Consider the following 17214-nt stretch of genomic DNA (forward strand, 5'->3'; position numbering starts at 1 on the left):
GGAGACATGCCCACTTATCCAAGCTCTGGGCAGTAGGCGAGAAGACCGTTTCTAAGTCTGGTGCGTTATTTGGACTGTCGGACACTGGTCCCAATTTCGGTCCTCTTAACCCCTTCTGAGTTCCGTAACTTCCTGACCTCACCCAGTGCCTGATCCCTCCTGGCCTCCCGCTAGCCAGGTCTAAGTCCTGCAGGCAGATGGGGGAAGTTAACCTTGCTCAGGACAGTGGCCCTGTGGCCTTGGTCTCTTCTATGAGCATCTGCAGTCTCTGAGTCCACTCTTGGAGCCTTTCTTCTTTTCCCTACCACGCAATCCTTTCTTATTGGCTTTCTCTTTCCTTCCTGCTTCCTTTCTCTTCTCTGGGCCTGAGTTGTCTTTGACTCAGAAATGTTAGAGCGTGAAAGGGCCTTAGCATCAAAGAAGGCAAGCTCTGCGTGAGATAGATGGGAAAATGGAAGCCCAGAGAAGTTGCTTGGGTCACTCAAGGTCACACAGCATGCTTGTAGCTGGAATTCAGGCCTCCTGACTCTTAGCGGAGGGCTCCTTCCCGAGGCCCCATCTGCTTTCCTGTCCCTGGCTGTATTTGGACGCAACATTGCTAGCTTAGCCTAGCCCAGTTAATGGGGGTACTTCACACTAATATATAATTGATTGCCACAGGAAGGCTTTAAGTCTTTCCATTCCCAAGAAACAGATAAATCTGTTGGCTCTCCTAAATGGTAGCTTCTGGGATAGGCAGGAGGCTATAGGGCTGTGGTGGAGGGCCCGGGTTCAGAGTGGGGTCCGGCAGGAGGAAGGTAGCCCCCTCAGCTGTCCTACTCCAGGAAAGAGGTGAATGTTCACTGACCTATGGCATTTAATCCAGTCCTCTGGGGGTTGGAATGAGACTCCCCAGCACACAGAGAGGGGGCCCTGCTCCAACTACTCAGGTCTGCTAAGACTCAGGTCTTCTCAGAGTTTGAGGGCTTGTTGAGCTTAGTCTCCAAGCTGGGCATCAGGGGATCCAGCTTTGAGGGTCGCCTGTGGTCCTTGGCATGGGCCAAGGAGTTCTGTGGTATGCAAAGCAAAGGGAGGCGAGTAAGTCCCTGCCCCCGGTGAGGGGACCCATCAGAGTTCACCTTGCCTGGCAAGCCAGGCCTCACAGGATCCAAACACACTGGGTCATGCCTTCACTATGGGTTCCAAACCTGTTTAACCGCAGCAGGCCCACCCAGTTTCTCCAAGACTCCCTAGGTCTCAGAAGGAGAGTTTGCAAAGGCAGCCCTGTGTTCCCTGATGCCCCCCTCCCCATCCTCGTCAGGCCTTTTCTAGGGCCTGGGAAGGAGCAGAACCCTGCGGGCTCAGGAACCGGAGCCATCGGGGATGCTCGGGGGTCTGGGGCTGAGCTGGGGCTGGGGTCTTGAGGGGAAGGGCATCTGTGAACAGAGCTATTTGTGCAGATGAAGCCAGCAGCACTTCTCCCAGGGGCCATCCCCCCATCCCCGGCAGGTGGGCAGCACCATGGGGACTAAGAAGTTGTGCTCACGGGACAGCCTCAGGGGCCCTGGAGTGTGGTGGGGCCACGGTGATTCTGCCTGGGAGCAAACCCAGTGCTAAAGCATAGCCAGCACCAGAGCCTTCCAGAAAGACCTGCGGGGACAGCCCTTCATCCACGGCCATGTCCCCTTGACTCACCCCCACCCTTGGGAAGCGGGTAGTCTCGGGCGGGGGGAGCTTTCTATTCCCCTTGGGCAGGTGGGATATGGAGACCAGGCCAGGGATCCTGATGGTAATAGGGCAGACACTGAGTGCAGGTCTTCTGACTTCCAGTGGGAGCAGGTCCCCCCGGTTCTTCTCAGGGCCCAGGAACTTGGGGTCAGGGGTGGCTGCTGCCAGCCACGCTGCCTGCACCCCACGGAGCTTGTCCAGAGAGATCACTCACGGGCAGGTCAGTGATGACGGAGTTCGAGGAGGGCCCCAAGCCGTACTCTTGCTCCTGCAGCCGCATGGCCAAGTCCTGCTTCTCACGTCCCCAACGTCGGGCTGAGTCCTCTAACTGCAGACATGGAGAGGGACAGATGGGGACCTGCTGGGAAGCAGGGCCCATCCCTGCAAACAGGACAACCAGAGCCCGGACCGTGTGGGCTCGCTACCTTCCAGAGACGTCAGGCCAGGGGTGGGTGGGGAGGGCCAAGTGACAGTCTGATTAAGGCCCAGATGGACCCTCCCTGAGTTCCGACAACATACTGAGCCCTGACCCTGGGCACACACTGAGGCACAACTCTGGTCACACTTGGACCCTGACTCTGGTCAAGGTCTGCTGAGTGGTGAGCCCGCCCAGCCTGGCTGACCCCTGCCTGGGTCATCTACCTGGCTTTCCAGGGATAGGATCCGGCTCTGAGCTCGTTCTAGCTTGGCCAGAAGGTTGAACTTGTCGGAGGTGCTGGCAAGGAGATCCTGCGGGCAAAGCAGAAGCTCACACCAGTTTGCCGCGGGGGACTGCCGCTATGTAGGCTCAGGAGGCCGGGAGCTGCTGAGGCAGAGACCAGCCAGGTCTGAGTTCCCAGCTCAGGTCCCCGATGCAAAGCCTCAGACCCAGGGCCAAACCCTCGTTCCTGAAGTAGACCTGAGGTGGCAGGTCACCGCTGTTCTTCCAGTGGATTTTGGTTATATGGAGTTTTGGTTATATGTCACTTTCTAAATATAAAACTTACTAGGCAGCATCAGCGCACAGAAAGGAATCTTGGTCTTTTCGTAAAGTGAGGGCTCCCCTGTCCTTGCACTTTACCCGGATGTCCCCGCACTTTACCCAGATGTCCCGGCATCAGCGGTGCTTTCAAACAGAACTCACCTCCTGTAAGTCCTGGCATGAAGAGATATGCCCTCCGCTGTCCCCTGCCCACCCCTCTTCTGTAATTCCAAATGTCTTGTCTTTGGGTTTGCGTAAAGCAGGGATGCCTGCAGCGGCCTTGGAGGTGGAACGGGGCTGGGGCACCCACCTGTGCGGACAGGGCCTCTGTGCCCTTGGAGTGGCCTGGGCCATCTGTCTCTTGCAGTCTCTCTGCCAGGTCTCCTCCTGCTCCCAACTCCCTGGGGTCGACCTGGGATGGGGGAAAAGTGCTCTCCAAGGCTCAGAGAGGCTGGTGTGGAGTCCAAGTGCAGGTTAGCCAGGTGGCAAAGGGGTCAGGGATCAAAGGTCAGGGGCCATTAGGGGCTTGCTTTCTCTCAGGCTGCAAGAGGAGGGCAAAGGTGGAGCTTTCCTACCCATGCGTGTTCCCCAGGAGGAAAGAGGTGGGCCTGAGCGCTGGCACTCCACGAGTCTCCAAGCACATTGGAGACCCTGGAAAGCCTAGCTCCTGACTGTGGTCTTCAACTTGGATTGTGCTGCGCGTGATTGCTGAGCACCCAGCGGCCTGTCCAGGCAGGCCCAGGCCCAGCCTGGGTGGGCGGCTCTTACCGGCAGAGCCTGCTGCTGCAGAATGATGGGGGCCGACTGGTGGCGGTTCTTCTCCAGCTCTGCCCGCAGCCTGGTGTTTTCCGCCAGCAGGACTGAGTACAGGTCCACAGGCAGGTTCTCTCCCGTTGACCCCGGGGGAAGGCCGGAGGCGGAGAGTGCAGGGAAGGCTGCAGACGTGGCCACAGCTGTTCGTGAGACAGGCGTTCCTGGCCCCTGTCCCTGGCCTGATCTGCCTGATCTGCCCCAGCGCTTTGCTGGCTTTGCTCCACTCTGCCCCTCCTCTGCTCCTAAGCCTTCAATGGCTCCCTGCTGCCAGATCTGAGCACCTCAGGCCACCATTCTAGGCTCCTTAGGATCTGACCCCTGTGTTCTCCATAACCACTCCCCTCCGTTGATCCGGGGTCAGTTTTAACTCTTCATCTCTCTCTTTCCTCCCCTTCCCCCTCCTGCCATTGTCACTCCCTGGGCCTTTGCCCTCGCTAGGCTGCCTTCCCTTCTCCCATCCCACTCTGGGATGACCTCGGGGTTCCTGAAAGGCAGCCCCAGCTCGCACAGTTTTCCTAAGGTCTTCAGAAGTGCACCCATTGCAGTGAAGCAGCCACAGGGCTGGGCACATGGGGGTTCCCGGCGGGGCTCATAGATGGCTCAGGGAAATCCTCTGCCTGGGCTGGCCTGGCACCGCAGGACCTGGTTCTCCCCCTCATCAGAGCCACCTCAGACTGTCCATTCTAGATGGCTTGGGCTAATGTCAGTGGAGGGAAAAAACAAGTGCTGCTTGTTTGGTAGAAGCAGACTCTTTGAAGACATGGGGAGATGAGGAAGTGCTGGGAAGGGGTGGGGGCTGTCTGCTCATTCCTGTCTGCGGGTCTGAGCAGGACCTACTATCTTTCTAGCCTGGCTCACACACTGTCCCCACATGTCCCAAGGGACTTCTTGGCAGGAGAAGGGAGCCCAGGGGACCTTTGGGAGCCCCTCACTGTCTTCTTCAGTAGGGGGCTAGCATCCTTGGCCCCAGTTCTGTTCCTGAAGCCGATTTTTCTGGAAGGCCAGGCCCCAGGACTGGGACAAGCTGGGGAGCAGACTCACCCAGGGTGGGCTTTCCCAGCAGCCTGTTGAGCAGGGGCTCCTTCCTGTCCCGCAGCTGGTTCTCCAGCACCTGCTCCATCTTCTCGATCACCTGGAGGGCAGAGCACAACGGCTGGGCTGGCCTGGGGGTTGTCTTGCCATTGGGGGCTGGCCCCAAGCGCCTGGTTCCCTGTGGCACCTGCCTTCTCCTGGTGCCGCACGGTCTCCTCCAGCGCCTTTGTCTTCTGCAACTTGTCCTGGTACCGCTTCAGCAGCACGGCCTGTGGCTGCTGAGCCTGGTGCAGGAGGAGCAGCTCCTTCTCTCGATCATTCTTCTGATGGTGGGAGAGGGGAGGGGGAGGGAAGACCCCTCCGCTGAGTCTTCCATTGCCGTGCCACCTTTCCTCCAAGCCTTCTGCTCCCAGACGCATCTCTGGACACCCCCCAGTTCCCTTCCCCTCTTCTCCCCCTGCCCTCTCCCCTGCCCCCCAGCCCCAGCTCACTCGAATCAGCTCATTCTGCAAATGCTGCACTCTGTCCCTCAGTTTCTTCAGCTCCAACTCACTCAGCAGCAGTTTCTGCTTCATGGACACTGGTGGAGGTGGGGGTGGGGGAGGTGGGACCAGCTCAGGGAGGAGGCATTTCCCAGCTCAGCAGAGCTGGGGGCCGGGGGCAGGCGTCACTCAGTCCTGGGACTCGAGACAGGACTGGAATCTCCACTCCCCATCCCGGAGAGGACCCCTACTGGTGTCCAGGAGCAGGCATAGCTGGAAAATCTCCCCACCACCCTGGCGCGCAATCCAGCGCCTGGGCTCAGGTAGGTACCCAGATGCTCTCAGGGACCCATATACCCTCATCCAGCTTCTGGGCTTTGTTGCCGTTGTCCGGCTCCTCCTCCCCTCCCTCCTGAGTCAGCTGGCTCCTCAGCATGCGGTTCTCGGCCTCTAGCATGCTGGTGTGTTTCCGCAGCGACAGGATGTCCTCTGCCATCTTCTGCATGGCCCTCCGGTAGTTGTTCATCTCCTGTGGGTGCTAGAGCTCAGAACCAGGTCCCCAGCCCCACTGGGGCCCCCACCCCACATCTGCACCCCCTCTTGGAATTCAGCGAACCCCACGCTGTGCCCTTGAGTCTTAGGAACTCCTTAGCGGGGTGGTTATGACTTGGCCTCCACCCATCCTGGCCACGGGAGAGCAGTCATGCCAATGGTCTCTCCCAAGGCCCGTGTCTCTCCTTGTGATGCCAATGAGGAGGGACCTGGGGCTCACAACCCCCGGTGAGGGAGCCCCTGAGTGGCAGAGACTCGAAAGGACCCGGGGCCAGGTTTCCAGGCCCTGGCTAACTCCGAGCCACTTCTCTGACTTCTCCTTCTCCCTTTCTCTAATCCCTGTCCTTACTCATGTCACTGAGAACACAAAGAAGAACCTTCAGAACTCCCCAGGAACGCTGCTTAGGGGTTGAGCCCAGGCCCCAGCACTGCCACCAACCTGGGGGGCAGGTAGAGACATCGGGCAGGCCCAGGAGACCCAGATGAAGACTCGAGGTCAGGGCTGGGATTCAGCTACAAAATCTAGGGTATGAGAAGCGACCAGGCTGCTGAGCTCTGTCTTTGGTTAGAAGAACCGCCGTCATATCTGGAGTGCACTGAGCACCGAGTGTGTTCGGGTTAGGCCCTCCCTCACTGAGTCCCCACACCCAGCCTCCCACCGCACTGATGGGGAAACCAAGGCCCAGAGGGGCGTGTAACTCACTCAGTCACAAAACTAATGAGTGGCAGAGAGAGGGTCTGAGACTCAGGCCTTCTGGCGCTGGAGTCTGGGTTCTTAAGCATTGTGCAATCCCTCCAGATGCCCCCCAACATAGGAACTGCACAGTGTGTTGAGAAATGGTAGGAGGAGCTTCCTGGGTCATCCCACTCAGTGGGATGTAATCTCAGTTTGGGAAAAAAATTCACGTCTGTCCTTCTGTATGCGTAGGAGATGAATGGGTTACCTGAATGGCATTTGTTTTTTAATAAGAAGGTTCCTACTGTTATTTATAAAAAGTTTTAAAAAGGGAATTTCTTAAATATAAATATAAAAGAGGCATCCAAAATGGGAGGTCAGGAAGGCCGCTAGTGGGGGAGGAGGGAAGTGAGACAGGCAGTTTGCTAAGCTCTGGTGGCCGGTGTCCCTCCAGAGGCTTTGGAGGCCTGGCATGTGGGAGTGGGGGGGGGGCTCCTTGCCTGAGCCAGGCCCCCAAGTTTCCAGGAAGCAGAACTCTGCCCCCCAACTCCCACCTGGGCCCCCTGCTGACTGGGGATGTGGCCTGGCTTTAGGCCACTGGCTCCAACCTGCTGCATGGGGCCACTGGCTGGTTGGAGAAGGGTTCCCAGACAGCGGGGACTCATCAGACACTTGTCACCTGCCACTGTCTAGCCTTCTGGCCAGACTCCCTCTAACAGGTGCCAGTGTGGGGTCCATCTCTCCAGCATCTGCCCCAGTTGGGTTCCAGGCTTTGGCTTCTCTAGATCTGCCCATCTGGTGTCCTCGGGCAGCATCATTAGCTAAGAGACTTGGCCTAGAGACTGCAAACACACACACACACAGGGCCTTGCAGTAAGGCCTTGGTCAGAAGCCCAGTGTGACCACTGACTCACTGAGCCCAGAGAGGCCCTTCCAGCTTTCTAAGCCTCAGATCCTTCTGACAGGTGAAGCACAGGGTTGCCTTGGTGGCCACCCCTCTGCTGGGCCCTGTAGCTTCCATCCATGGCAGCCCCAAGCCTAACGTGGGTGTGGGAGGCCCAGGAGACTGCCAAGAGGAAGCACGTGTTATTTTGGAAAAGGAAATTCATCCCTCTTCCCCTTCCCCAGCCCCGTTCCAGCTTGGATTATGTTAGCTCTGTATAAGTACAGCAGCCTCCGAATGGGTTTCTTTGCTTGTAGGAGTAAGTCTCCTAGAGGAGCACACACACAGGTGAGAGTAGTGTTCCAGGAAGCTCAGTGCATTCAGTCTGTAGACTTCTGCCGGGATTACGCTTGGTCTCTGGCTACAGGCAGAAAGATGTCTGCACAATATTGTTAAATTTTAAAAAAGCATGCAGCACATTGATATGATCCCATCCAAAATGTGTGTGTGTGTGTGTGCAGGCTCATGCATGGGCATGCATGTATGTATATAAGAACATTGGCTATTGCTCTGTTTGGGAAGGGAAAAGCATATTTTATGTATATTTTTAATGTAATATACAAAATTACATATTTTAGAGAGGGAGAGAGTGTACAAATTTAGGGGGGGTGGAGGGGCAGAGGGAGAGGGAGAGGGAGAGAGAGAATCTTTTTTTTTTTAAAGATTTTATTTATTTATTTGACAGAGAGAGATCACAAGTAGACGGAGAGGCAGGCAGAGAGAGAGGGAAGTAGGCTTCTTGCCAAGCAGAGAGCCCGATGTGGGACTCGATCCCAGGACCCTGAGATTATGACCTGAGCCGAAGGCAGCGGCTTAACCCACTGAGCCACCCAGGCGCCCGGAGAGAGAGAATCTTAAGCACACTTCACACCCAGTGTGGAATCCAACAAGGGACTTGATCTCAAGACCCTGAGATCATGACCCGAGCTGAAACCAAGAGTTGGGCACTTAACCTAATGAGCCACCGAGGTGCCCTGATTTTATATTTCTAATAAGAATATATCCATATATTATTCATCTAATATAAAATAATTTAAATCTAAATACATTGAGGGATATACCATGTTCATGGATTGAAAGACGCAATATTTAAAGAATTAGTTCTTCCCAAAATTGATTTATAGATTTAATGCACTTACAATCAAAACCATAACTCGTGTGTGTGTGTGTGTGTGTGTGTGTGTAGAAATAGACACACTGATTCATTAATGGGTGAGAAATAAAAAAGGCAAGTATAGCTAAAATATTTTTGAACAGGAACAGTTGGGAAGACTGACTTTATCAGTTATCAAGACTTATGATAAAGTTACAGTAATTAAGAGGGTAATATCAGAGCAAAGACTGATAAGTAGGCCAAAGAAGCAGAATAGAGAGCCTTGAAATAGACCCATGTGTATATGGACTCTTAGTTCATGACAAGGATGGCATTCAAGGGCTGTAGGGATAAGACTGTGATTGTAGTAAATTGTGCTTTGTCTGTTTGATATCTATTTGGGAAAGGGGAGGGTTGACTGCCATCACATATCATAAACAACAATAAATTCCAGATAGATGGAGATCTAAGTGTAAAAGGTAAAACAGTAAGGCTTCTAAAAGACAAAGATAAGACTATCATTAAGAACTTCGGGGAGGGAAAGCTTTTGAACAACAGGACACAAAAAAGCACAAGCCAAAATGGAAAGGATTGATAAATGTGGTCCATTTAACTTAAGAAACTCTATTCATGAAAACACATTATTAAGGGAGTGAGTGGGCAAGACCAGTAGGAGATATTTACAACACGCACGATAGACAATAGGTTCATATTCAGATACAAAAATAACTCCTATGAAGAAGCAAGAAAAAGACCACTGAAGAGCATGATGGACAAGAGATTTGAATGGGCGCCAACAGAATAAGTCAATAAGCATGTGAATTGGTGCCCACACTCATTAGTCATTTAAAGCCACAGTGAGATACTACTATATACCCACTGCAATGACAAAAACAGAACAAAACAATCCTGACTGTGTCAAATGTGGGTGAGGGTGTGGAACATGTGGAACTCTTCTTCACTGCTGGGGGACCCTAAAGGGCCACCATCACTTTGGAGAACCCCTGCCTGCTGGACAGTATTCAGGTTGAATGTAGCCAACGATCCTGCAGTTTACACGCCTGGGTGTGTATTTAGCACCAACGTGGGCAATCCACGCATCAAGAAGCAGGTGTGGGAATATTCCCTGAAGCATTATTTGTATTAATCCCAAACGGAAATCACACATATGCCCATCACAGTCGAACGGAGACATACGCATACAACGGGATGTAGGCAGCAGTAGAAATCAATGAGTGCCATTGACATGAAACCACAGAGAGGAAGCCCTCACACAATAACTTCAAGGAAGAGAAAAGCCGGACACGAAGTACCTCTCCTATGATTCCATAGAGATTTGGCTCAAAACTGGCAAACTTGGGGCACCTGTCGGTAAAGCGTCTGCCTTCGGCTCAGGCCTGATCCTAGGGTCCTGGGATTGAGCCCCCCCACACCCACGTTGGATCCCTGCTCCGAGGGGAGTCTGCTTCTCCCTCTTTCTCTCCCTTTGTCCTTCCCACCCCTGCTCCTGCTCTCTCTTGCACAAATGCTCTCTCTCTTTCTCTTTCTGAGATAATGAATACAATCTTTAAAAAACAAAGCAAAACAAAAAAAACAGGCAAACTGAAGCACTGGAGTTAAGTCAGGGTGTGAGATCTACGCAGGGAGCTGGGGGGAGTGACTGGGAAGTGCGGGGGAGTTTTGTAGTGCCCGCAGTGCCGCACATCTTGACCTGTGGAACACATGGGGCTGACACACATCACTGCAACAAACATACTTATGTTTTGTGCATTCATCTGAACATGCGTGTGTCACATAAAAGAGTTAAAAACATTTGATGAATTAAAAAATAAATGAAACCTGTCTCAAGTCTGTTTAAGTCCCCGAAGCCTCCACACCATGGTTCTCCTCCGGGGACCCTGCCAACTCTCAACAATACTAGGTTCTTCTCGGCCCTGAGTTTTGGATGCTCCTGGGGGTGGGGGGCTGCTCCCAGGCCCTCTTGGCAGCCTCTTCCTGCTGTGAGGCCCTTTCCAGTCCTCTCGTGGAGGGCCTGGCAGAGTCTGCTCTGCCCTGGGCAGGGCGCTCTGAGGACCAGCAGGCACGCCCACTGATCCTTGTCAGGGACCCATACAAGGCCTCTGAAGATCCTGTGGGACTCTGATGGCTTCGGGGGCCTGTCCAAGGTCAGCTGGCTTGTAAATGTGGATCTAGCACTGGAACCCAATTCTACTTGCAAAACTGTGCTCCTTACACCTCCTTGATTGAGGAAGGCTGGGGCTTAATCCAGAGAGACGAAGGAAGAATGAGTCCTGCTTGATTTGGAGCTCAACTGATCTATGGAATTTGAGCAGCACTGATCAAGGAGTAGCCAGGGTCTACCTGATGTCCCAAGGCCACAGTCTGCCCTTTATCCCCGAGGTCAAGGCTGTCTCGGGTTGGAGGTAGAAGAAAGGGTTCCCCATCTGCCGTTCACAGAGACAGATGTGCCCAGGTCTCCCTGCATCAGGAGAGGTGGGCATATGGTCTCCTCTCACTGCCCCCCCCAACAGCTGGCCCAGGACGGTGCAAAGACTGCAGACTCAAATGCGCCTGCCTGATCCCAGTGCTGACTCCCCAGCTTCAGATGCACCCTGCCTAAGGGAGGGAGAGGGGGACAGGACCCCGGGCAGGGAAGTGCTCTGCTGGGCGCCCGAGCCCTGGGCACAGCAGTCTGTGTTTTGGGGTGGGGAGGGTGGGCAGAGGGCTGAGATCTTCACCACCGGCAGGCCGTGGTTCCCAGTTGAGTTCCTGAGGTTTGCACCAGCTTCCTTCCAGCTCTGTGTCAACTCAGAGGCCTGGCATCGAGGCTCCCATAGGCATGAGAGCCACCCTGCCCCTCCAGCACACTGTCTCATATCCCCCTTCACACCTGCACCCATGCTGAGCACTGGGCCGAGAACCTTCATTCCGACACCTGACCTTGGCTCTTTTACAGTCCATGGTGTGGGGGGGCGCGTGCGTGTGTGCACGTCCGCACATGGGTGTGGAGGGAGTGGGGCTGGATCAGGGGACGGCCCCCCTCCTCTCATCCAGGGCCCCACTCTTTCTAAGATCCCATTGTTCTCGAACTCTGAACAGTCCTGGAGTCCTGGGGGTGAACGAGGCTCTCTTTCTAGCCCCCTTCAACACATGGAAAGAGCTGAGCCTCAGAGCAAGGGATAAAGAGGTAGAGAGAGAGTATGACTGCTGGTGAAGTGGGGTGTCCCAGCCTCAGCCAGGTGGCCTTCTGGAGGGAGGGCTGTGAGTCCTTTGGGACTTTGGCCCTTGCAGATTATCCCTATATACCACCGGGGCCTGGCTGCTGTCTGGGGGTGAGGTCTCCCCTGGAGGAGGGAGGATCCTGGCTTACCTCCCTCAGTGTTTGCCCTGGCTAGTGCCCCCTATCTAGAGGACACTGAGGGGTGTCTGCCCATCGACCTACCCTCCCTCCTCAGCTTCACCCAGCTACACAGCTGAGCAGTGACCTTGGGCAGGGAGGCCGGGCTGGGGAGCTGTGGCCTGCGGAGCTGTGGCCTGCGGGCTGGTTGCCTTGACCTCTCCCCACAGCCTGGGTGAGGCTCTCCACTCAGGGCCATGCTCTGCGTCACAGCCCAGCCTTGAGAACACTCAGGACACCATGCCCCAGATCCCCGTCGTAGTTCTGCCTCTCTGCCTCCTCCCTCCTTCCCTCCCAATTCCCAGCCTGTTCTGGAGGTGGTGGACAGGATACCAGCCTCTTCCCTGTGTCCTTTCTGAGCTATCACCTCCTCTGGGGACACCGACCCTCCTGAGTGCCCACTGCACGCCCCCCCCGCCCCCTGATCCCTCACAGGACCCTGGCTCTCAGAGTCTGTGGAGGTGAGAAGCATCAGGTCACCCCAGAGTCAAACAGTCCCTCTGCCCCGCCTATGAGAGTGGCAGTGCGCTCTAAGCCTCAGGGTCTTCATCTCAGAGCGTGAAAATAGCCCGAACACAAGGGAACCCAAGGAGGTGAGTGGGTGTAAGGGGGGCTGGGGCCTGGCACAGAGGATGACACTAAGTTCCGTCCCCGTCCCACCTTCTGAGTGCTTTAAAAAAATCATTACTACAGTAGTGCTGGGGACCAGGCACAGGAGGTGTGATTATCTGAGAAACTGACGCCCAGCCCCTCCTCACGCTCCTTATCATATAAAGGGTGGTGATCTTTCCCAAGAGCCTGAAGAGGGAAAGCTTACCGCACCCCTCCCGCTCAAGAAGTTCTTACAGGGGAATCCGAGGTTATCTCACCCAAGTGGAGGTGTTCAATACATCTGGAGCTCCGAACAACTATGTTGACCAGAAATGCTTTTAGATCCTCGTTGTCTAAATGCCCAAAGTCACAGAGACGCAGTTAGAAAGCGACAGCTAGATAAACACGCAGGCAGCCAACACTTGCTGAGCTCCACTGTGCGGCATATCTGTTCCATGCTGGGGCTGGGGAGCACAGAGGAGCCCCCACTGTCCCTCCCTGCTGCAGTGGTTTCCCATCTACACAGAGGAGATGGCAGGAAGTGCCTGTGACACAGGGGAGCTCAGAGGAGGCTCTTAACCCAGGCTGCCAGCAGGAAGGCTTCCTGGAGGAGGTGATAATCCCAGCTGACTCTTGAGGATGGATGGGTAGGTGTTACCTGGGGGTAGGGGTGGGGGTTCTCTGGGCAGAGGAGACACTGTGGCAAAGGAAGGGAGGTGAGCGTGCAATGAGGAACAGAGCAGGGGGATTTCTGGCAAGCAGGGGACAGGGAGGAGAGTGTAGGGGTGTGACTGGAGAGGGGGCAAGGGGAACAGAAGAGGATCTTTTTTTTTTTTTAAAGATTTTATTTATTTATTTGACAGACAGAGATCACAAGTAGGCAGAGAGGCAGGCAGAGAGAGAGGAGGAAGCAGGCTCCCTGCTGAGCAGAGAGCCCGATTCGGGGCTCAATCCCAGGACCCTGGGACCACGACCCGAGCCGAAGGCAGAGGCCTCAACCCACTGAGCCACCCAGGCGCCCCCAGAAGAGGATCTTGAAGGCTCATCTCAGGGGTTTGGACTTGTCCTGGAAGGTCACTGAAAGGCATAAACTGCAAGGCAGGGGTGTGTGTGTGTGTGTGTGTGTGTGTGTGTGTGTGTGTGTGATAAGTACCCCCTGGTGTCCCAGGGGCATGCAGGCCAGGTGCTGTGAGCCAGGCGACAAGGGAGGGACTGGAGCCAGCAGAGGCAGTTGGGCACAGAGATGAGGGCGGGGCTGCGGGAGGGAGGAGGAAGAAGGGGTGGAGGGGGAGGAGTCATCATCTGCGGCCTTGGGGGACAGGGAAGAGACTCATGCCCCCAGTGGGGGAGAGGAGGTGCTGGCTTGGGGACGGGTGAGGCATGTGGGGTGAGGGGCAGTCACAGGCAGTTGATGGTGGTCAAACTTGGGGAGCATCTTGGTTGGAGACGGGGAGGGGGGCGTGGCGGAGGGCAGCCCATGGAGGTCTAAGGGAGGCCTTGGAAGGAGATTCTCCAGAGTTATCGAAGTGTAGAATGAGGAAGGGGGCTCCAGGATGAAGGTGAGAGTGGGAGGGGGGTGCTCAGGTTCAAGTTCAGGGCAAGTGGCTGAAAGGTGGGAGACAGAGGGGCAGGAGCAGTTGGCAAAGCCAAGGCCAGAAAGCTTCAGAGAGGAGGGTCTTTGGGTCACAGTATGCTGGGTAAGGAAGGACTCTCCCCTTGCTGCCTGCAGATAACCTAGAGACCTGGGTACAGCGTAAAAACCACCTCCTCAGAGCATTCAAGCCCTGGCGAGCCACTGAGGCCCTCTGGGACAGAGCTGAGGGACACGGGAACAGCACACAGTCCGGAAAAAGAGGAGCCACAACCTGGAGCAACCTTCCAGATGGAGCTCACACTCAAAAGGGCCACAAGAGAACCACAGGCAGACAGACACGCAAACATGCTGTGATGCCCTTTAGAGAGAAGTCGAGCTGTTAGGACACAAGGCCCGGGGAGGCACACTTAGGCGGTGACGGGATAAAGCAGCAAAGCCAGACAACGAGCCACCGCCGATGTGGTCATGTCTAGGGGAGGAGGGGTGCGAGGGGCTTCTGGTGCCAGCGATGTTCTAGTCTCTGACCCGGCTGGTGGTAGCAGGGGCATTCGCTTTCTAAGAACTTTGTTTTTTGTTTTTTAACATTCAGTGTGACCCACGTGGGTTGCATTTCACAATTTACAAGGTTTTCAAAAAAAAGATGATAAGGGGGAGGGTGCCTGAATGGCTCAGTCAGTTAAGCCTCTCCCTTCGGCTCAGGACATGATCTCAGGGTCCTGGGATTGAGCCCCACATCGGGCTCTCTGCTCAGCAGGGAGCCTGCTTCTCCCTCTCCCTCTGCCTACGGCTCTGCCTACTAGGGCTCTCTCTCTGTCAAATAAATTTAAAAAAATCTCAGTGGGTTAAGCCTCTGCCTTTGGCTCAGGTCATGACCTCAGGGTCCTGGGATCCAGCCCTGCATCGGGCTCCCTGCTCAGTGAGGAGCCTGCTTCCCCCTCTCTCTCTGCCTGCCTCTCTGCCAACTTGTGATCTCTCTCTGTCAAATGAATAAATAAAATCTTAAAAAAAATAAATAAATAAAGGTAAGAAGGCTCAACAGCTTCTGATCTGCACAGGGAGCCTCTGGGTGTGGCCTTAAGGAGGTGACACCTGGTTCCCCTGGCCAGTGCTCCAATGCCAGAACTGGGTGATGGGGACAGTGAGGTTGAGAAGGGACAGAGGGGAGGAGGAGAGGTGAGGGGTTAGATAGAGAAAGGAGTTTTGGGAGAATGAGGAGATGGGAGGGTGTTGTATTGGGGGAAGCGGCTGTAGCCGGTGGCGGGGGGGGGGGGGGGGGGGGGGGAGGGTGGAGTGGGGGGATGAGGGGGTAGGGGGTGGGGAGCAGGGAGGGGCTTCACTCTCCAAGGGGAAGGAAGAAGCCTGAGGCAGGGGTGAGGGGGGTGGGGTGGGGAAGAGGTGTAGACAGGTGTTGGATCAGAGGCAGTGTGGGTGGTAGGGTAGGATGCGTAGGATGCGTGCAGAGGGTGGGGGGTGAGCCTGAACCAGGGCGGTGGGTTTGTTGGGCCCGGCACCCACCCTTCCCCCCTTTGCCTTTCCCTGGGCAGCCATCTCGCCTCTGGGTTGCCAGGCCCCAGGGACCCGTTGCCGTTGCCGGCAGGCCCAGGCTCCTGTCTTGTGGTTTGCCTTTGTAGCCGGCAGAGGGCAGCCGCCGCCCGCAGATGCTCTGCCTTCCGTCTGTATCAGGAGTAAGGCTGGTGGGAGCAGGTCCCAGAGCTCTGGGCAGGGGAATGGGGGGATGAGGAGGTAGGGGTGGGGGAGAAGCATAGGGGGTGGTCTTATTGCACACCTGTCCTTCCTCCAAAAGGTCCTGCCCATCTTCCTACAGCTATCTGTGAACTCCCATTTCTGAGGTTCTGATGGGTGTCCTCTGCCAAAAATCACCCATGGGGGCCAGGAAGTACAGTGACTTGTTCAAGGTAACACAGCAAATCCCAAATCTCACTGGACCTGGGTGTAGTTTAGAACCTGTACCAAACACACACATGCACACACACACACGCACCAACTAAACCTTTGCAAATCAGACAGGATGCTTCTATCTACCTCAGAAGCCATGTTAAGGACATTAAGCCCAGTTTGGGCCTGTGGAGGTCATGGAGCTTAATAACCAGAGCTCCATCTGTTGAATGCCTACCAGTGGGCAGGCCCTTTCCATACTTTTCCTCTGATTCAAACAATGAGCCTTCAGCAGAGGATTTTCACTCCTACTTCCTGAAGAGGAAACTGAGGCCCACAGGGGCCAAGGCTGGGTGGTTTTTCGAGGTTGCCCCACCCAAGGGCCTGTGCTTCAGTCTGACTTGGGTCTCGCTGAGCGCCATTGAAGGGCCATCCTACAGGCTTGGAGAGCCAAGTCTGGGGTGGGGAATTGGAGCTATGGCCTTCCAGGGGACTGGGTAAGATGCCACTCTGCCCTTGACCCTCTCCCTCAGCCAGGGACTGGGGCTACTTGTTCTTGGGCAGGTGTCTACTGGGCGAAGGGAGTTGTACACATCACCCAGGCCCGTCTGATCGCCTTCAAGCATGTGAGGTGCTCTTAGGGCCCACCCGGGCTGCTTTTCTGAGTCGGAGAGAGAAAGATTCCCAATCCCCCACTCCCCACCCCCACCTCCCTGCCTCAGGCCTTGCCAGGCCCATTTCCTGATGTCGCTTCACCCCTACACCAGCCTGAGAGGGGCCAGTATTACCCCCTCAGGACACCCCTTTGCCAATGAGGAAACCAACCAATAATGTCATGTTTCTATTCACACCCATGGGATTTCCTCTGCTCAGAAGGGGCACCTCTTGGTGGCATTCCCCTTCCGATTACTCCTGGTGAACTGGTCTGAGCTCCTCCTACAGGCAGGCCTCCTAGCTCTCTGCTTCTTTGCGCTTTGTGTTTCCTCAAAACACAACCTTCCCAGTAGATGAAAGAGGCTAAAAGTGCTGTGTTCCTCCTGTCAGCGAGAGGTACCGTCCCCTTGTAACTGGATGGGTCGTAGAGAACCCCAAAGGCAGCACTATGAGGTTCTGGGACTTCTTGCAGCTGCCCCTCCCTCCGGGGACACTTGTTGTCCCCTCAGGGAAGAAGGTCCTGAGGCTGCCATGCTCTAAGGAAGCCCCAGCTGCTGGTGTGGGCAGAGCCTCTTCCAAACCCCGTCCCCACCCCCCCACCCTGCCCCATGGCTCCAGCCCCTGCCCTCCCATGCCAGCTGAAGACCCAGGTGCATGGATGGAGACTAGCCCTCTCTGCCATGCCTCGGCCTAGCTTCTGATGCAAAGAACACAGAGAGAATAATACAAGAAAAATGATCATTTTAAGTCACGATGTTTGGGGTGGTTTGGCATGTGACAATAGGTAAATGGCAGCTTCTCTCCGGCCTCTGGAGCCCTTCAA

The 17214-nt window shown here is 55.4% G+C and overlaps 1 protein-coding gene across 5 annotated transcripts in view; it reads right to left on the reverse strand.

Annotated features, from left to right (window-relative positions):
* Positions 1-828: 828 nt before the first annotated feature.
* Positions 829-17214, reverse strand: part of CCDC33 (coiled-coil domain containing 33) — an 86593-nt gene continuing 70207 nt past the window's right edge. For 2 of the 5 annotated variants that reach the window (XM_047738896.1, XM_047738895.1), the window contains exons 12-20: positions 5353-5524; positions 5005-5093; positions 4705-4836; positions 4523-4613; positions 3437-3603; positions 2979-3080; positions 2350-2436; positions 1922-2035; positions 829-1049 (exon numbers count right to left, since the gene is read on the reverse strand). In XM_047738896.1, coding sequence (XP_047594852.1) covers positions 942-1049; positions 1922-2035; positions 2350-2436; positions 2979-3080; positions 3437-3603; positions 4523-4613; positions 4705-4836; positions 5005-5093; positions 5353-5524 — 1062 coding nt within the window. In that variant the 3' untranslated portion in view covers positions 829-941. Of the gene's footprint in view, positions 1050-1855; positions 2036-2349; positions 2437-2978; positions 3081-3436; positions 3604-4522; positions 4614-4704; positions 4837-5004; positions 5094-5352; positions 5525-17214 lie in introns of those variants that run through there. The other 3 variants (XM_047738898.1, XM_047738899.1, XM_047738897.1) reach the window with 3 other exon arrangements.

Source organism: Lutra lutra, chromosome 7 (assembly GCF_902655055.1).
Source record: "Lutra lutra chromosome 7, mLutLut1.2, whole genome shotgun sequence".
Taxonomy (NCBI): Eukaryota; Metazoa; Chordata; class Mammalia; order Carnivora; family Mustelidae; genus Lutra; species Lutra lutra.